General features: G+C 42.5%; 1 protein-coding gene across 1 annotated transcript in view; it reads right to left on the reverse strand.

Moving 5' to 3' along the window:
- Positions 1-21706, reverse strand: part of TTC13 (tetratricopeptide repeat domain 13) — an 86226-nt gene extending 64520 nt beyond the window's left edge. Inside the window, exons 1-4 of the mRNA XM_077751687.1 lie at positions 21375-21706; positions 20932-20964; positions 18532-18604; positions 2735-2846 (exon numbers count right to left, since the gene is read on the reverse strand). Of these exons, the coding sequence (XP_077607813.1) occupies positions 2735-2846; positions 18532-18604; positions 20932-20964; positions 21375-21666 (510 nt within the window). The 5' untranslated portion in view covers positions 21667-21706. The remainder of the gene's footprint in view (positions 1-2734; positions 2847-18531; positions 18605-20931; positions 20965-21374) is intronic.
- Positions 21707-21727: the final 21 nt, after the last annotated feature.

Here is a 21727-nt window from a genome sequence, read left to right on the forward strand (position 1 = left end):
TCTTTTTAAAAAATGCATAGTATGGATGCCTACAGGCATATGTGATGACCAAATAATTTTACACACGAGTCTCTTCTAACTACTGTTTGTGCTGTTCGGCTAATGATTGGTGGTCATTAGCAGATGATGAACTGTGTGGCCCCTTGGGCTTCATGGACTCAACAGAGTAACAAGGCACTTCCGCTTATACTCCCTAGATTCTCAAAATCTAAACTGATATTCAGACACAGCGTGGTATTTAGTCTGCCTATAAAACAAGTCAAGAATAAGCTGCCTGTGGTTAAAACACTGGTTGAAAGCTATAGGCCAGAAGGGCATCCGACATCAGGATGAATGCTCACTTTATTCCATTCAGGACTCCAGACAAAATGCAACATTTGAAAATCCTACTACTGTGCGAATGCTTAACACTTAGCTTTTTCTAGTAAAACCCTGATGACTAGAGAGGAAGTCGGTCAGCTCTTTCTCATTTTGCTCTATAGCTGGAACTTCCACACAGCTATGGGGAACCTTACAGTGAGATCTTAATGAGGCTTTTTTTTTTAAACATTTATTTATTATTGAGAGACAGAAAGAGACAGAGTATGAGCATGGGAAGGGAAGAGAGGGAGAGACACAGAATCTGAAGGAGGCTCCAGGGTCTGAGCTGTCAGCACAGAGCCCGATGCAGGGCTCGAACTCACAAACCGTGAGATTATGATCTGAGCTGAAGTTATACACTTAACCGACTGAGCCACCCAGGTGCCCCATAAGACTTCTTTAAGAAGCCACAGATTCAACAACATGGGAAGGCATCACAGTACATACATCCGGTATGACCAGATACAAGGCTTTCCTCTTTGTCAGGCGGCCACAGATAAGCACACAGATATAAAACATTTTTCTGCTCTGTAAATTGCTTACAGCCAAGAAAGAAAAGGAGCCTCTGAATAGAATAATGCTTTTAGTACTTAAAAAGTCTAATTATTTCATCCAGTACTCAATGAGAGTTTCCCATTTACCATGCCTTTGGGCAGAAAGGTAGAGGAAGAAAACACAAATGAAATCCCATAAAAGGATATCGTTTTCTTGGGGTCCCTGGGTGGCTCAGTCAGTTAAGCATCCTACTTTTGATTTCGGCTCAGGTCATGATCTCACAGTCCTGTGCCGACCATGCAGAGCCTGCTTGGGGTTTCCCTCTCTCCCTCTCCCTCTGTCTCTCTCTCTCAAAATAAATAAATAAACTTAAAAACAACAAAAAAGAAATCATTTACCAAGCAACTAGAAATAACATCTAACAGAAGTGGGGCGGCAAAATATAGTATGGACAGATTAACTTCTTGACTAAAAACAGTCTTTCCCACTTCTAATACTGCACCTATAGATATCTTCTGTAGACAGCGGGGAGAAGTTCCAATCAAAGATGTTTATGCACACAGCCCCACGTTTCGCTGGGACACTAACTCCAACCCATCCTTCAGGTCGCTGCTTACACTTCGGGTTCTGAAAGCTGTCCTACCTGATTTAAGGGAGACTATGTTGATCCTCTGGTGTACCTCTATGTTTATTTGGATAATTATCTGGTTAGTGACTAGAAGTCACGAGTGCAGGGACTGAGGCTAGCTGGCTCACTGTGGTATTATTCCCAGTACTTACTTAGCACAACGCCTGGCACATAATAGGTGCAAAATAAATATCTGGAGAATTAATGAAGAAATGAATAGTCGAACTCCCATATTTTCAACCTAGGGAAAATGAAAGGCCAAGATTGATGAGCTTTCTCCCATAGGTTACTAGCTAGTGCCATCTTAAACTAGAAATGCAACACGGATAAAATACTTGAATTACTGTCAGTAGGACGGTAGGTCCCTGATAATTCTGAGAATCTAATCCCCTACCCAAGGTAAGGATTATCCAATTTCCACTTAAGTGTTTTCAGTGATGGCCAACTCGCTACAAGCTAGCCCATTCTGGTTGCGGACCAGTCTAATTCAAGTTCCTCCATACATCGAGTTGACTGCTATGCAATGAGTTAGGTTACATCTGTTGATCATTCTCTTGCTTGCAAATTCTACCCATTTTCAGTACTTCTCACATGCAAAGGCAAAGCTTTATCTGGAGAAGAAAGAGCGACCGAGAGGGAAATTTTAAACACAAGAAGCAAACAGTATCTACATGGATGTTGAAGGAAAAGGCCTGGAGAAAAAACATGTTCACCTTGAGCAGTGAAAGAGCAACTCAGCTTCAGAGAATTAGTGTGAACAAAAAAAAAGAGCCTTGCACCCGAGGCAGCGAGGCTGGAGGGGTGTACGTGCGAACACGGACAGGCAGAGACAGACGTTACATAGTGCCAGGAACTCATTCCTGGAGTGGAAAGGCCTCCTACACAGTTCAGCTCGTACTGATAATTAAAAGCATAGATATAAAACATATCCACACAGGCAAAGGCTGGAAAAATATGATATTATACCTTAAAATACATTAGGTTCCTAGAAGTAAGGCTCAGCCATAATCTCCCCTTTATTCCTTGGAACTTAAAAGTACAAAGGCCGAGGTCTAGAATGATCAACCATCCAATCCATAAGTCATAATAATTTAATGTAACTAAATACCAAATGATCTATCTTTATCTTATGCAAATAGAACCAACCGGAACCAACTCCTAGTTGATAAACAGAGGTGACCTGTGCCTTTTGAAACATGTACCACTGTGCTTTAAGTCATAAAAACAGATGCATGTACAGAAGATGCGTACCAGGATCTTTTCAGTGTTGAGGGAAAGCAGTGAGTCACAGGGTGGCGGCCCTTTGGGTTCGCAGTCTGAGTCGTGGAAGTTCAGAAAGGATGACTCTGTAAAGCAAATATTCCTGGTTATTCTCCAAACCTGAAATGTATGGCTTTAGGTGTTTAACTGTTAATTACAATGTTAAGAACACACGCACACACAAAGAATCCACAAAATCAAAATAGGGACAAGAAAAAAAGCACTAAAAGGGAAACCCTACCTTCCACTTTACAGCTGCATAACATTCTACAGTTTCCAAATATCTTGCACAGCTGTCAGTGACTGACCTCACAACCAGTCATTAATACAGTAGTTGTCAAGATCCCTTTTTCAGACATCTCTACCTGGCAGCATTTACCATAGGTTAAAAAAAAAATCACAAAAGGGAGAACAAAGTCAAGCCAGGGAGATCTAATGTTAAATGATACATACTAAGGGTATAGAATCCAGAATATATAAATAACTACTGACTTCAACAACAACAAAAAAAGACAACCCAATAAAAAAATGGGCAAAGGACTGGAATAAGCAATTCTCTAAAGATACACAAATGGCCACAGAGTAAATCAAAAGATGCTCTACACCATTATTAAGTAGCAGATGTAAATCCAACCACAGTGAGGTTTGCCCAGAAGGATGGCTTTTTTTTTTTTAATGGGAAATCATAAGTGTTGGCAAGGATATAGAGAAATTAGAGGCCTTGTACATTGCTGTGTAAAATGGTGTGGCCACTGTGGAAGATAGTTTACTTGTTCATCAAAAAGTTGAACACAGAATTAACATATTGTCCTACTATCCCATCCCTAGGTATACACCCAAAAGAACTAAAAACAGGGAATCAAACAAGTACATGTACATGCATCTTCACAGTAGCTGTATTTACAATAATCAAATGGTGGAAACAGCCCAAATGTCCATCAACAGACAATGTGTAAACTGTGGTATATACATGCAGTGGAATATTATTCAGCCTTAAAACAGGATGAAGTACTACAGTCACCGTTAGTAAGTAAAACACTTTATTTTTCAAATAATAAATCTACATTTATACTTTAACCATTTCAAAATTTGGAGACTTTTTACCCTAAGCTACATCTAAAATGCTTGCCTGTATTTGGAAATATTCAATTAAAGATAAATTTTTAAAAAGAATGAAATACTTTACATGTTCATATAACAACATGAAAAAACCTCCAAAATATGAGTAAGCACCTCCAAAACAAAAACTACATGAAAGAAGCCAGACAAAAAAGGTCACATATTGTGTGAGTCCACTGATACAAAATAGCCAGAAAAGGTAAATCCATAGACAGAATGCACATCGATGGCTGAAGAAGGGAAGAGGAAGAAACTGCTGAGGGGTGAGGGGGCTTACTTAGGAGTGACGGAAGAGTTTTGGGGTGGCCACACAACATTGTGACTGTACTCAATGTCACAGAACTGCTCATTGCAAAACAGTTAATTTTATGTTATGTGAATTTTGCCTCAACAATTATTTTTAAACCTATGCTGTAATTCAGCAGTCATTAAAGAGCATCAAATTGTGTTCAAGGGACCATGGGAACCGACAGAGATAAATTCTCATTTGTGTCTGTCTTAACAGTTGCAGACTAGAGCTGATATACCAAAGAAGCCCTGGATGGTGAACGATTTCTGAAGCTGGAAGGTTAAATTTCACAAGGCCCAGGCAGAGTTTAAATGGATGGGTGGGTTCTGCTAACATCATCCTCAATGGGGAAAAACTGAGTGCCTTCCACCTAAGGTCAAGAACACAACAGGGAGGTCCATTGTCATCACTGTTATTCAACATAGTATTGGACGTCCTAGCCTCCGCAATCAGCCAACACAAAGAAATAAAAGGCATCCAAACTGGCAAGGAGGAAGTCAAACTTTCAGTCTTCACAAACGACATGATACTCTATATGGAAAACCCAAAAGATTCCACCAAAAAACTACTAGAAACTGATTCATGAATTCAACAAAGTTGCAGGATGTAAAACCAATGCACAGAAATTGGCTGAATTTCTATACACCAATAATGGGGCAACAGAAAGCAAAATCAAGGGATCAATCCCATTTACAACTGCACCAAAAACCATTAAATATCTAGGAATAAGCCTAAGAGGTGAAAAATCTATACACTGAAAACTACAGAAAGCTTATGAAAGAAACAGAAGAAGACACCAAAAAAATGGAAAAATATTCCATGCTCATGGATTGGAGGAACAAATATTGTTAAAATGTCAATACTGCCCAAAGTAATCTACATATTCAATGCAATCCCTATCAAAATAACACCGGCATTCTGCACAGAGCTAGAACAAACAATCCTGAAATTTGTACAGAACCAGAAAAGACCCCAAGTAACCAAAGCAATCCTGAAAAAGAAAACCAAAGCTGGAGGCATCACAATTCTGGACTTCAAGATGTATTACAAAGCTGTAATCATCAAGACAGTATGGTACTGGCACAAAAACAGGCACTTAGATCAAGAGAGGACCCAGAAATGGACCCACAAACATATGGCCAACTAATCTTTGACCAACCAGGAAAGAATACCCAACGCAATAAAGACATTCTCTTTAGCAAATGCTGATGGGAAAACTGGACAGCGACATGCAGAAGAATGAACCTGGACCACTTTCTTACACTCTACACAAAAATAAACTCAAAATGGATAAAAGACCTAAGCATAAGACAGGAAGCCAGCAAAAACCTAGAGGAGAAAGCAGGCAACAGCCTCTTTGACCTTGGCCACAGCTGCTTCTTACTCAATATGTCTCTCAAGGCACAGGAAACAAAAGCAAAAATGAACTATTTTGGGACCTCATCAAGATAAAAAGCTTCTGGATGGTGAAGGAAACAATCAGCAAAACTAAAAGGCAACTGACAGAATAGGAGAAGATATTTGCAAATGACTCATCACATAAAGGGTTAATATCCTAAATCTATAAAGAACTTTTCAAACTCAACACCCAAAAAGCAAATAATCCAGTGAAGAAATAGGCAAAAGACATGAATAGACACTTCTGCAAAGAAGACATCCAGATGGCTAACAGACACATAAAAAATTGCTCAACATCACTCATCATCAGGCAAATACAAATCAAAACCACAGTGAGATACCACCTCACACCTGTCCGAATGACTAAAATTAACAACTCAAGCAACAACAGATGTTGGCGACGATGCGGAGAAAGAGGAACCCTTTTGCACTGCGGGTGGGAATGCAAACTGGTGCAACCATTCTGGACAACAGCACGGAGGTTCCTCAAAAAAAGTATAAATAGAATTACCTTACAACCCAGCAACTACACCACTAGGTATTTATCCAAAGGATACAAGTGTGCTGTTTAATGGGGCATATGCACCCCAGTGTTTATATCATTACTATTGACAATAGCTAAAGTATGGAAAGAACCCAAATGTCCTCTGATGGATGAATGAATAAACAAGATGTGGTATATGGAGTATTACTCAGCAATCAAAAAGAATGAAATCTTGCCATTTGCAACAACACGGACACAGTGTATTATGCTAAGTGAAATTAGTCAGTCAGAGAAAGACAAATATGACTTCACTCATGTGAAATTTAAGATACAAAGCAGATGAACATAAGGGATGGGAAGCAAAAATAATATAAAAACAGGAGGATAAAACATAAGAGACTCTTAAATACAGAGAAGTGAGTGTTGCTGGAGGGGAGGTGGGTGGAGGGATGAGCTAAATGGGCAAGGGGCGTTAGGAGGACACTTGTTGAGATGAGCACTGGGTGCTGTATGCAGGGGGTGAATCACTGGATTCTACTCCGGAATCATTACTGCACTACATGCGAATTGACTCGGATATAAATTTAAAAAATAAACAAATAAAAGGATGAGTGGGTCTAGACTGGGGAACAGAGAGGGAATGGGTATTCCCACCACTGTGGGATGAGTGATGTATACAGAAGTACAAAGGCCAGAAAATGCGAAGGAGCAGAAAGCAGACAATCTTAGCCAGAGGGAACTGCTGTTGGAAAATAAAAGATACCAGGTTGGAACGCGAGTGGTCAGACTGGGGAGTCTTGGAGCCAAGAGAAAGGCTTTAGTCTGACAACTGTGAGGAAGCAGTAATGGTTGTTGGTAGGTAGCTGGAAACACTTTATCACCTATTTCTTTCTAAAGCTAACGTTTGAGGGCTTGCGATATGCTACGTGCTGCAGTGAGCATTGCATATACGTGGCCTTACTCTCTTCTAACAATCCCTCCACGTGGTGGGATTCATTTCAGTTTCAATAAATATGCATCTGTAGAATTTTAAGTGGCTGCACACCACTCATCCCCTTACATGAAGCCTAACCATCTTTGGGTAATTAGGCTGCCCTTTCCCCCTTATGATAAAAAAATGTTTTATAAGTATGCTTGACCTATATTTTTTTAAATTCACCCAACTTGGCAATTGAATTCTAACAAATACAATTGCCGAGGCAAAGGATGTAAACAGCTTTAAGACCTTTCACATATGCTGCCCCATTTCCCTCCCAGGATGTAATATTTTCATTCCCACCCAACAGTGTAGAAGACGGTCTATTTCACTCTGCTCAGAGTATTCTGTTCTTTTTTATCTCTTCCTAATCTGAAAATTGCACAAACTTTTGGTTTACTGCCCATTGGCATCTTTTCTTTTGTAAATCATGTGTTTCCTCTGCTAATTTTTAAGTCATTTTATCTATTCTGGACTAAGATATAGAAGTGAATGTCTGTTTTCCAGTTATCTCAGAATAATTTTGAACACCACCTTTACAATAGTCACCGGGGTCTGTTTCTAGATTTTTAAAAGGATGCTTAGAAATAATTTATATCCAACTATAATAGTTCTCACAGATGACTATCCAATCTATATAAGCACTGAGGTTTAAAAAATTACAGTAATTCATGTTCATTCTAGAAAATATTTTTTAAAAATCACAAAACAAAAGTAAGTCATTTAGAACACTACCACACATTGAGAACCACTGTGAAAACTTTGGTGTGATTAATGTACTTAAAAGTGACAATACTGAGGGGCGCCTGGGTGGCTTAGTCGGTTAAGCGTCCGACTTTCACTTGGGTCATGATCTCACGGTTCATGGGTTCGAGCCCCGCGTCGGGCTCTGTGCTGACTGCCNAGATTTTTAAAAGGATGCTTAGAAATAATTTATATCCAACTATAATAGTTCTCACAGATGACTATCCAATCTATATAAGCACTGAGGTTTAAAAAATTACAGTAATTCATGTTCATTCTAGAAAATATTTTTTAAAAATCACAAAACAAAAGTAAGTCATTTAGAACACTACCACACATTGAGAACCACTGTGAAAACTTTGGTGTGATTAATGTACTTAAGAGTGACAATACTGAGGGGCGCCTGGGTGGCTTAGTTGGTTAAGCGTCCGACTTTCGCTTGGGTCATGATCTCACGGTTCATGGGTTCGAGCCCCGCGTCGGGCTCTGTGCTGACTGCCAGCTCAGAGCCTGGAGCCTGTTTCAGAGTCTGTCACTCCCTCTCTCTCTGACCCTCCCCGGCTCACGCTGTCTCTCTCTCTCCTAGAAATTAAAAAAAAAAAAAAGAGTGACAATACTGAAATCAGACAGACTGGGTTTGAATTTCTGTCCTCTGCAACAACTTACTGGCTCTTGATCACGGACTTAATAGCCTCATCAATCTTTGGTTTCTTCATTTGTAAAACAGGGTCATTGATAGTATCTACTTCTCAGGAGTGGCTGATTTTAACAAGAAGATACAGGGGCACCTGGTGAGTTAAGTGTCTATCTCTTGATTTTGGATCATGTTATCTCCCCATTTAAGGGATTGAGCCCCACATCAGGCTCTTTGCTGACAGCACAGAGCCTGCTTGGGATTCTCTCAAAATCAGTAAATAAACTTAACAGAAAATAAGTAAGGAGATATAACTGAAGTATTTGGTACAGTTTCTGGTACAAAAGAAGAGATAGTAGATGTTTGCTGCTATTGTTATCATTAGGTTGTGAGAACGGAGATACATTGTTTTGTAACCTGCCCTTTTCATGTAACAATATAATATAAACACTTCCCCATATGATAAAACTTTCTTCTGCAGTATTTAAACTTAGTGAGATTTTATATCATTTTTAGTTAGTATCTTTAAATTTTCAATGCTCTATAAAACAAACCTGTATTTTATTGTTCTTTGACTCATTCCTTTATAATGATCTGCCTATTGACTTCAATACCATCACATTGTTTTCATATTGTATCCTTATAATAAATGCACACATTTTAATGTAAAGGAAAGCTTATCAATTTTTTTTTCAAAAGTTTCTTGGCTATTTGGATCAATATTTTTCCTTGAGATAAACTTGTCATTATGTTAAGGATCCAAAACCTACAAGTCCTTGTATGATTTTTACCAGAATTGTTAAAACTGTAGGGATGCCTGAATGGCTCAGTCGGTTAAGCATCCAACTTCGGCTCAGGTCATGATCTCACGGTTGGTGAGTCCGGGCCCTACGTCCGGCTCTGTGCTGACAGCTCAGAGCCTGGAGCCTGCTTCAGATTCTGTGTCTCCCTCTCTCTCTGCCCCTCCCCAGCTTGCACTCTGTCTCTCTCAAAAATAAATAACATTTTAAAAAGTTTTTTTAAATACATAAAAAAGAAAAAACAAAGAATAGGAGAATCCTTCCTTTACACGGTAAAATACATCAATGTTAACCCATAGCCATGTACAGCATCTTCCCACTGGATATTCATAAATGTTCAATGGAAAAGTCTTATCAAAAGTTGAAACCCTGGGTCATTCAATGAAGTACTAACGTCAGGAATCAGCAGGAGTACTAGTACTGAGCACTTTTTTGGAGGTTTTATCTAGTTCAATAAGACACTAGAGGAGTATAAATATTAAAAAGACCTCGATATCATTACATGTAGATGACACAATTACAATAAGGAAGCATTAATAGAGCTGTTAGGAATTCAGTAATGCGCATAGATAAAATATTTAGCTCCAGCCAGCTAAGACAGGAGATTTACAATATGCTATTTTTCTGCCTAGACCTCTCTGCCTGTCCTGCCCGTTTTACATATGAGATGCCCCCTGGGTCCCCCTTCACTCTCTCTGGCACAGATCACCAGAACCAGACTGTCTGGGCTCAAATCGCAGCTCCACCACTTTGCTAGAGGGTAGCCATAGGCAAATTACTTAGCCTCTCTGTCTCAGTTTCCTTGTCTTCACAATGGGGATTAGAGGTGTGCCTCTACCCTTTTAAAAATATCAGTGCTAGCTGATGCTAATGTTGTTCACATCCTCCGGAAACTCCCTGAGCAAGCTGTTTCCCCTTACTGTGCTCTAGTTCGTAAGGTCTTTAAGCTGCCGTGATTTCACATTTCTGTGTGATTTCCATTACTGCTGGTTTCCCTCACTGAACTGTAATACTCACATACAAGGACAGGGATCATTTCGGGTTTTGAAGACCACTGAGCAGTGAATGGAACAAGGTAGATGCTCAACAAATATGATTCAACCAATGACTATCCACCAACTTTCTTTTTAATCACAATAAATCTGAATGTATAAATTCTATAGAAAAATTGTAAAATTTCACATAGGCTAATAAAAAACTTGAATAGATTAAATTTTGTAAAGTACTCCTCTGCTCATTAATCTATAGTTTTAGCAATTCTTTAAAAAACTTTTTTAACGTTTATTTTTTTTTAATGTTTTATTTATTTCTAGGAGAGAGAGAGAGAGAGAGAGAGAGACAGCGTAAGCAGGGGAGGGTCAGAGAGAGAGGGAGTCACAGACTGAAACAGGCTCCAGGCTCTGAGCTGGCAGTCAGCACAGAGCCCGACGCGGGGCTCGAACCCACGAACCGTGAGATCATGACCTAAGCGAAAGTCGGACGCTTAACCAACTAAGCCACCCAGGCGCCCCTTTAACGTTTATTTTTAAGAGAGACAGTGTGAGCAAGGGAGGGATGGAGAGAGAGGGAGACACAATATCTGAAGCAGGCTCCAGGCTCCGAGCTGTCAGCACAGAGACTGATGTGGGGCTCCAACTCACAAACCGTGAGAGCATGACCTGAGCCAAAGTCGGATGCTTAATCAACTGAGCCACCCAAGTGCCCCTTTCAATTCTTTGTTTTAGCAAAATTTTTATATCAGGAAAGCAGGCTGAACTTTATCAAGTGCTTTTGGAAATTTCTTTAAGGTAATCACGATTTTTCTTTATGACCTACTAAGGTGATTAATTCAATTTTTTAAAAATTGAATCATCTTTGTACTTCTAAAATAAATTCGAATTGGTCAAGGCACATCACTAGTTTCTGGCTTCAACTTATTAATATTTTACTTTGGATTTTTATAACTGTGTTACGGTTTTCTTCCCACCCCACCACTGTATTAAATTGCTGTCAGCAATGTTTTTCACTGATTTGGGAAGGTCTGTAAGAGAAAAACAGCTTATTATATTTGTACCTAGGGTTCCCTATGGCTTTTATTGTTTTACCATAACAACCCAACCATCTGTATTGAGATGGTATAGATTTTCACACAATTAAGAAAAGCCTCTGTTTTCTTCCTACTCAGATAATGCAAGTAAGATTTAAAGATAATTACTACGTGGGACGCCGGGGTGGCTCAGTCAATTAAGTGTCCGACTTCAGCTCAGGTCATAATCTCACAGTTCGTGGGTTTTGAGAATATTACAGAATCTCATCTTTTTCTTCCAGATCATCTTCCTGGACATTTATTTATTGCTTCATATTTTTAGCCTTATTGGCAGGGATTTCTTCACATCTGTCTCTTCATTCCAATGGCCTCTACCACTGTCCACACATTCCTAATGTACGTTTGCATTTGCTCACCTATTATGTGTTAGCCTTGTCAGATTTATCTATTTTATTCTTTTTTTAAAAAAAACAACTCTTGGATCTATTTATCAATCCTAACATTGCCCTGTTTCTAACTCACTTATTCTGGATTTGTTCTAGGCAGTGTGCTTCTAATGTCCCAACCCTTTTTTTGCTCAACCTTAGTATGCAGTTCATTTATTCCCATCCGTCTTCAACCCTGAGAAGCCACTGAAGGCTCCAGAAGAAAGGTCACGGACACTTGTGTGATTGTGTGAGGAGAGAAGGGCCGGAAGACGAGAGCAGAGAGGCCATGGCCAACTACAACACGGGAACAGTCCAAACAAAGATGGAGGCCACTGGGTTGAAAACGGAGGGTCAGACTCCAAAGAGATATAGGAGGTTTAAAAAAAAAAAAAAAAAAAAAGCCAGGGCTTTGAGAGAAATTAGGCATGGGAAGGGGACAAAGACATGGCTTTCATTTTGTGTAGCAATAAAAGGGGATGTGCCGTTACCTGAAGTGGTGGGTTTAGAAGAAAGAACGATTTTAGGGACAGTCAAGGGCCAATTCCAGAGAAAGGTAAGAGCTACAGGTATGAATCTGATAACCATTAACTTAAGACAGATGAGTAAACATGGGCTGCAGGTAGAGTCTCTTTGACAGCTTGGGAAGCTTAAATGTGAGGAGAAGAAAAGAGCTGACCCTGGTGGGGACAAGATATTTAAGAGGGGGGCAAATCAAGTTGGTAACTAACCCTTTTTCTAAAGAACATTTCTCTGATGGCTCAGTCAGCTGAGCACCTGACTCTTTTCACTCAGGTCATGACCCCAGCCAGGGTCGTGGGATCAACCCCCATGTCGGGCTCCGTGCTGAGCATGGAACTGGTTTAGGATTCTCTCTGTCTCCCTCTGTCCCTCTCCCCTGCTCGTGTACTCTCTAAAAAAAAAAAAAGAAAAAAAGAAAAACAGAAAGAATTACTTTCTTTGAATTGTTCTCCATCTTTGCCACAAAACTATACACGGAGTTATTACAATGATTTTCATTCTTCATTATACTCCCTTATTCCCGAAGTCAAATATTTGTTTCTTCTCCTTTTTCTTGATTAGCCTTGCGAGAGAACTGTCTAAACTCGCCAGTATTTTCGAAGAACCAGCTCTTAGAGTGAAATGTGATTTAAATCTGAAGTCAGAGAAAGAGGAATTAGTGTGGAGTCAAAGTCTGAAAGCAGTTCAGAGCGTGGGCTATGGACCAGACTGACCCAGATCAGATGCCTAACTGGTTGACTTTGCGCAAGTCCTTCTGTATCTCTCAGCCTCAGTTTCCTCATTTGTAAAACAGGAACAACCAGCACCACATACCCTCACAGGGCTATTGTGAGGAATGGATATGACACCCACAATGCACAGGCTATGGTTGTTACAGGTTGGTAGGACCAGCCCTTGAACTACATGGGTTGGAACGGTGTGGGTCCACTTACACGCAGAGTTTTAAAAATAAATATAGTATGATACTGTATATGTATTTTCTCTTCCTTATGATTTTAACTACATTTCCTTTTCTCTACCTTATTTTATTTTAAGTACACAGTATATAATATATATACAAAATACGTGCTCATTGACTACTTGTTATTAGTAAGGCTTCCAGTCAACAGTAGGCTATTAGTAGTTAAGTTTTGGGGGAGTCAGAAGTTGTACATGGATTTTTGACGGTGTGGGGGCAGGAAGGAAATGGGTTGGTGCCCCTACCCTCCTGCATTGTTCCAGGGTCCGATATATCCAAATCTTGGAAATGGCCATTTTTTTCTCGTTAATTTCTCCTTCCTTCTTAAGATTATTTTGGTCTTCGCAGAACTTGACAGCTTTCAAAATGCTCTTGCGACACTCTTTTCCCTGGTCCTTCATCCTCTGAGGCAGGGAGAATGTACCTCAGGCGGATTACACATGTGGAGAAATGAGCTCAGTGTTAACAGGCGTGTTTAAGTCACAAGTCAAAGAAATCGCAGAGCTGAGGCCTGCCACATCTGTGCTCTGGGACACCACATCAACAGAGGTGCACGGTCCACTTGCCACCACTCATTCTGCCCATGCTGGGTCCTACCAATGCTATCAGACTTCCTTCCTGTCCTCCCAAACCCCACAGACCACTGATTTTAAGAAGAGCAGTTTTGGTAAAGACACGAGGGGCCGACTGCAGTAGGTTCAGCACAGAATTAGGGATGGGGAGACAGTGCATTGAAGCATCTCCTCTGAGGAATTCTGCTGTAAAGGAAGCAGAGAGAGAGAGATATACAAGAGGTGGATGGAAGGACATGTGGTCCTGTCTAGGCTACTTGTGTTTTCCAGACAGGAGCGATCACAGCCATTTGTATGCTGATGGAGGACAAGAGGGGATGAGACCTCCAGCACAGGGGGTATGCTCCACTCTGCAGAGGCTCCCACAACTCCCGCACAGCGTGCACAGCGCCAGGACAAATGGCAGAAGCTACCCTAGGGCTGCAGTGCACTATAGCTGTGATGGTGGGAAAGTTCTCTGCTGATTTCATCTTTCTCAATCAAATTACCTCCTAGGGAGGAGATGAGACGGGGGGGGGGGGGGGGGCGGGAGNAAGGGAGACATTTTATAAGAAATTCAACCACGCTCTAGTTAGAACAGTGTGCCAAGGTCACCTGGAAACCAGGATGACTGGGCTTTTCCCACCAATGAGCCAGGACTTGGAAGTCAGGCGCCAGATACTTACTGGCAATTCTAGTCCTAGGTGTAGGGTGACCTGGGAAGAGCAGAAAGCACTGCTGTGGCTGGAGGCTCGACCTGAAGGCCAGCAGCTGGTCTGCAGCATCAGTTCCGCTGCCTGTTGCTTTGATCAGTTTCTGCATTTGTAAGTCAACCGCCGTTGAGGACCATGTACATCACACTAGTTGATGGTCCCAAATGGTAAATTTCTCTCAGAATGGAATAACAGGAAAAGTAATAGGAGTAGGTGTTCTCCTCTGAATTCATATGCTTCTTTTATTCTAACAAAGTCTCATTCATCAGTACCTAAGATGTGTAAATTATCGTAAAACAACTTGAAGCTAGAGGCTGCCCACTGGGAATGAGATTATAGTCAACATATAATTAATCCACTAGAACCAAGATCTGCGAAAGCCATCTTAAAGAGACAGAACGGCTTTATAACAAAGCATGAACATAATCTGATCAAAGCTGTATTAACCCACAGAAAAGTATCAAGTGTCAAGAATGTATAAAACCAAATATATATATATATATATATATATAAACAAAATAAAAGGAGCTGGTCAGCTGCACNGTGCTGATTCAAAAACAAATGGGGGGGGGGGGCGGCATGCTGGAGCCAGCAAAGTGAGCAGCCAGCCTTAGGCAAAAAGGCTATTCACTTAGCCTGGGGTCGTACATGGATTAAAATGCATCAGATGCTCAAAGTGGCACATACTTTTAAGACCTGAAGACTCTGTCCGTAAACACATGCTGTCAAACATCATCAACCCTACTGGGACAGCTGAAGCACATCTAGGCAAAGATGTGAAACCACTAGTGAAAAGGGAACAGAGTCGCTTTGAACACCCCACTGCAGGCGGGAAAAGGCCGTCTGAGAATTCAAATGCTCTTTCGTGTAGAAGAGGTGGACCATCTGACCCAGGATTTCTGAGTGTCTACATGAAGGATGCAGGAACCTGAGCAGAGAAAAATCTCACTGTGCTGGTTCCCGAATCAGACATAAAGCCATACCAAATTATCTCTGAACGAAACAAAGGGAACGGGGGGGTACTTTATTAGCAAGCTTAAAAACAGATATCAGTTACTTATTTGGGGCTCCTTCCAGTTACAGATTGCTCAGTTTCTGAAAACACCTGTGATACATTTTTCTACATAGGTGTCATGTTTCAATAAAAGGGAAAAACAAAAAAGATAACAGAATGAAAATGTTAAGAGAGCATTAACCCAAAGTGAGAAGGATTCAAATTCTGCTACTTCAATAAATTTTGTGTTTATTCTATCTGCAAGATAACGAGTCCAAACAAAAAAGATAAAATGGCCTCTTTAGAACATCACATGGTGAAAAGGGAGAAGCTTCAAAAGTTGGTCAGGCAGCCAAGCATGTAGGGAGTGCAATGAAGCCAAACTGTGTCTACATACTGTAGAACTTCTTAAAAAGTCCTTATACCCAAAGTGCTCTGCTACTTCCTGTAGGCACATTCCACGCAGGGTAGGTTTGAAAACCCAGGCCACATTATCTTTTGCTCTCATCCAGAGAGCAACGACCCCTCATTACCCAAAGCCGAACACATCTATGGGTGTACAGGCTGTTCAAAAGGTAAATGGAATTAAGAATAGATCTATTTGAGAAAGCTTAATGAGTATGCAAATAGCACAGCTATCATCTTCATAGAGCTCATGCTATAAAAGGCAACTCTTAAACCAGAAGACTTTCTGAAAGATGCAAAAGAAGCAGGCAATTTCCAGGTGATAACCCAGTGGCCAGCGCCAGGGGAGACAAATATATAAATCTCTTTCTCACTCTATGCCTCTGTCTCTGTACTCAAAATAAGCTAGTTATCTTATACGGGAAAATTTACTTCTGTAGGCCTTAAAAAAAAAAAAAAAGAGTAGAAGAGATTTGCCATGAAACTGTATGTGATAACACGCGCAGAGAATCAGGACCAAGGGCAAAAATGGATCAAGCAAATATACTAACAGTAAGGGTTACCACAGTTACCATGACTGGGCTTAAAATGTTCTTTACTTCCTCATAGCCAGAACAAAAAAAGGAAATAACTCTCATTATAAAAGTTTCCCTCTACTGATTCCTGGCTACCTCTAAGGCGTAGCAATGATTTAAGTGTTATGAGCAAGAAGACCGATTACATGTATTTAAATAACTGACTCCTTTAGTTAGAAAGATATAGACCATCTTGAGGTCTTACTGACTGTTAAAAACAGTCAGGCTTATAGCTACTTCCTTATTTTTGTGACGGTTAACAACTCCCAAATCAGATGCAAATTCCCTTTTCTTCACAAAGAACTATGGGAAATAAACTCAAATCTTGGACTAATTTCAATAAACTAAGGAAAATTACTTCAGGTTGTAAATTAACCATTGAACTTGACTGAGACATTACGCATAGATAGTACTAATGCTGCCAGCTGGAGGAAGGTGGCCATTTCCACAGTTCCAGAAAGACATCCAGTACCAGGACCACCTAACTTAGGAGCAGACAAAAGTCTCAAGAAGGCAGGAAAAAAGAAAAAAAAAAAATCACAAAGTCACTGTCCTTATAATTTATAATGTATTACATTTTCAAAGAAGGAAAAGTGAAAGTGTTTTTGAAATGATTAGGAGAGGTGCACACGTTTGAACTATTAAAATACGTCTTGGTCCGTAAAGAACACATAGAGATGTATTTCTCATAGTGAACAGCGCCTTTGAAGAAGATGCAATGTAGCTTTTGCAGGAAAAGCAGAGGGGACAGAGACAAATTCTTAAATCCATGTTACATGTTATAGCTTATCTAGACCTGAACTTGCCTCATCTGTAACACTACGGTGTCAACTTAAGGCCTCTCTAAGACCTCTCCCAAGCTCACTCTGCTCTGGTCTCTGTTGATGCCACCCTGGCCCCTCTCAAAGCAGCAAAGCCCTCTTCCTTCTTCAAGGCATTTCTCAGGGGGCCTGCAGAACATTGGTCTCTTCCTGCACCAGAACAGGGTCCACTTGGGGGAAGCCAGCTGGAGCTCCTGGCTCCCGAGGGTCTGAAGGACTGAGCAGCAGCAAATGGGAGGCACACAGATAGCTGTCCTGTGAAAGACCAGATCCATTCTAGCTCTACAGTTCAAACTATTCAGCGTAGTGAAGCATCCTTACATATATGAAAATATAAAATTCTAGAAGTTATTTAAGAATGTAACTTTCGACAAACATGAACGCTGTAGGACTTGATCATTAATAATAAAGTATACTAATAAGCAGATATTACGAAGGAAATAATGCATAAACGGTGAAGAGGCCAGGTTCAAATCCTGGCTCTACACTCCACTGCGGGACCTTCCCTAATTACTCTTTGCCTCAGTTTCACCTTAGGTAAAATGGGGATAAAAAAAGTACATGCTGCAGTGTTGAGGATTAAATAACGTACAGTGTTTATCCACAGAAAACCACGGGGGGAATAGTAGGGAAACCCTTCTGTTCCTTATTTCTTCCTGCAAATCCAAACTGCAAACGGGGCAAAGGTAACAAGGAAGGGAAAATTATTTTTTTATGTTTATTTATTTATTTTTGAGAGAGAGATACTGCAAGGTGGGGGAGGGTCAGAGAGAAAGGGAGAGACAGAATCTGAAGCAGGCTCTGCACGGTCAGTGCAAAGCTTGACTCGGGGCTCGAACTCACAAGCTGTGAGATCATGACCTGAGCCAAACTTGGACACTTAACCGACTGAGCCACCCAGGTGCCTGTGGAAATTGATTTTTATTTGAAAGATAATGTACATTACAGTGTTCACTTTTTATTATTTTTTTTTTATTTTATTTCTAGGAGAGAGAGAGAGAGACAGCATGAGCAGGGGAGGGTCAGAGAGAGAGGGAGTCACAGACTGAAACAGGCTCCAGGCTCTGAGCTGGCAGTCAGCACAAGCCCGACGCGGGGCTCGAACCCACGAACCGCGAGATCATGACCCAAGCGAAAGTCGGACGCTCAACTGACTAAGCCACCAAGGTGCCCCTACAGTGTTCACTTTTTAAAAAGGATTATCTTTCCCACAGGCAAATAGATGATCTGATGTGTGTGGTTATACATGCTTTTCAAATACAATGTAAAAATGTGCCAGAGGAGAAAGCTGAAGGGGGCTCGGGAACAGCAAAGTCAGGCTGAGACCTCTGCTGCCCCGGTCACCCATGCTTACCTCTGCAGCTGGGCCTCGATGGGGCGCAGCCCACTGAGCATGAGGCTGATCCCAGGGTACTGCATTCCCTTTGCTGGTGGGCCCCACAGCATGAACAGGCATTGCCAGCGTGCTGTTCAGACCTGTGGGCTCCTACCGTACAGAGACATACATGATCTTTGGCCCAGTAATCACTGGGCGTTCAGTGTCACCAGAATACACATACAGCTCATTGGAAGGGGTGCAGAGTTAGACCCCCGCAGGTATCAATGTAGCCATTTGAATCCGAAAGCTGAGAGAAGGCTCCTGAAAAGTGGCGGTACTTCTGTGTCTGTCCTCTGCATCGGGACCGGCTTGACATGGACAGGCTCATGGCTGGAAAGGCCGGCAGGTGACGGCGACATGATTAATAGAGGGTAAAGCTCTCAAGGCCTGATTCGTTCTGGATCCTGGCACTTCTCTAGGCCCTTCTGTTGATCAGAAGGGGGTTCTGGATTCAGAACGTGAGCCCCTGGGCTATGATATGATCGGTTGTAAATCCTGAATTTGTTCCCGCATCTGTTCTTCTCAGGACATTGAGGGACCGGGGCAGTTTCACAGGGTCCAGCTTCTACCTACTTGTCCAAGAGGAGGAGGGAGAAATGAGAGACATCTAGGGAGTCTCTACCGTAACAGAGATGGCCTCTGTCACGTCCCGCAGCCGGAGTGCCAAGTAGCATAAGCAGTTGCCTTTGGGAATTATTAACGGGAGAACAGCAATGGCAGCCAAATGACTTCAGCGCCTGTCAGCAAGTACAGGACATTCATGTCAGCTCAGGGGAGGCTAGCTCAGAGACTCACTCATGCCACACATGGAACAGCCGAACTAAGAAACTACGTACTATGTGGTGAAGATAAATAAAAAGCTGAAACATTTGAAAAACGATGCTTAAAGCCTCATACTATTGCGTTTACCCTCTGACACAAAGAACCCTGAATAATGGTTTTCCCATAGAAGGGAATGGTAGAATGGACAGGAAAACTCCAAACGCCCAGTTCATGAAAAGTTCTATTGCGTAGGGGAAAAGCGGAATACAGGTCAGAGTTGGCCCAAATGAGGACTCAAAGACTGGCATAAGCCTGAAGGCATAGAGAGAAATAAGCTGCCTCGATCAATACTATTAATCCGTTTCATACTATAAATCGATTTCTATCTTCCACTGCCTAGAATCTGTGTCTCCTGGAGCCATTGAGCATCACATGACTGTAAGAGGGATGGGGAAACTAAGGTTTACATAATACATTCTATATGCTAGCACACACTACAGATGTGTTTTCCTACCTATAATGACTTTAGTGTCTAAGACAAACCTTTGTCCGGAGCCTGAACACCTGGCCCCGTCCCTTTACAGCTGTGGGCCCGCAGGAAAGTGATGATTTGACTGTGTCTCTGTTTCGTCATGTGAAGAAAAGGAGCCACCATCCAATGAGGTAGTGACTGGTGTTCTGACAGACTGAAGGAAAAATAGGCTAATCAACCTACTCTTACAACAGCACCTGGCATACAGCAAGCACTCTATATATGTTGGCTATTTCTCACTTTCCCCACATCACTCTTGTGAAGAAAATGAAACCCGGTAATTAGGGAACCATGCCTTCAACTTACAGAGGAGGTAAGCAATTTTGCAAAGGTAAGCAATTAACATGTTCAGAGTCACAGTAAGCGACCAAGGTAAGAAGCCATTCTTTTCCCACCATACAATGCCGGCCCGGGGTTTTTATGCGGTTACCAGCCAAGGCCCACTACAAAACAAAGTCTATGAGTGAGACTTCCTCAAGGGAGTCAGATTGTGCTAAAAGGAAATCAGAGTGTGCTAATCTTGACATCTCCTCGTGACTAGAAAATGCTTATTGTCTTCCCAGTTACACAATGTTCAAGCACACCGCTGTCAAGTCATAAAGGCAACCAGCCAGTTCCTGGTGAGTTAGGTAGACCCAGACCTTTCAGAAGCAAGCCTTGATGGAATTAGGGGGAAGAGGAAAAGGACGGGGAAGGGAGATTGAAGGGTGACAAGACCCGATGGAGGGGCGCCTGGGTGGCTCCGTCGGCTGGGCATCCGACTTCGGCTCAGGTCATGATCTCCCGGTTCGTGGGTTAGAGCCCCGCATCCGGCTCTGTACTGACAGCTAGCTCAGAGCCTGGGGCCTGTTTCAGATTCTGTATCTCCCTCTCTCTGACCCTCCCCTGCTCATGCTCTCTCTCTCTCTCTCAGAAATAAATAAAAACATTTAAAAAATTATAAAAAAAAAGACCTGATGGAAACTCAACACACACACGTATTTACCCCTAAGGCATCTGCCATGACTTCTCAAACTGAGCGCAATAGCGCCCATCGTAATGAATGAGCTGGCCTAGTCCTAATACGCACGGCTCTGACTTACACAGGCCGAAGGCCTGCAGGGCCCCCTTACTCTCTGGGAGACACCGGACAGGTCACAGGTCCGCCTTAAATAACTGAAAGCAAGATGTCATCGAACAGATAAAACAGGCTTGCTCTTTGGTTCCCTTCTTTCTTCCGGGGATCGAATTCGGAGAGACTCTGTTTAACACAAGGCATCCAACCCAGGTCAAAAAACCTGATTTCCAGGCCTAAGACGGGCCCGGCGACCGCCCAGGGGACCCGGTCAACCTCTGTCGTTCCGTGTTTCCGTCCTTCGCTCCCCTGGCGCCCGCGGGGCACGGAGCGGGAAGCGGGGCTGCCCCAGGCCACTTGCCATCTCCTCCTCTACCCTCTCAACAATTGCGGGGACTCCGGAGAGACCGCCCTGGTCCCAGGAACATGCTGTCAGCTCTTTTCTGACAGCACCCTGGCCCCGGCAGCTACCAGAGAAGGGCGCGCAGCGGCGTGGGTGCGGGCGGCGGGAAGCGGCCGCGGCAGNCCCTGACTGCGGGCTGCAGCCGCCGCCTGCCTGGGCCTCCTGCTGCTGCTGCCGGTGCTGCAGCTCCTGCTTGAGCAGGGACAGCGGCGAGTAGTGCTCGGTGGCCAGGGCACCCGGGCGCGGCCCGACGGACAGGACCCCCAGCAACAGCAGCACCAGGACTCGCCCGGCGGCGTCCGCGGCGGCCACAGCGCCGCCCCAGCAGCAGTAGCAGCAGCAGCAGCCGGCAGGTGCCATCTTTCCTCACGGCGCATGTGCGGCGGCCCTCGCCGCACGCTGCGGCCTCCCAGCCTTAACC

The sequence above is a fragment of the Crocuta crocuta genome, unplaced genomic scaffold (genome assembly GCF_008692635.1).
Source record: "Crocuta crocuta isolate KB4526 unplaced genomic scaffold, BGI_CrCroc_1.0 scaffold59, whole genome shotgun sequence".
NCBI classification, from domain to species: Eukaryota; Metazoa; Chordata; class Mammalia; order Carnivora; family Hyaenidae; genus Crocuta; species Crocuta crocuta.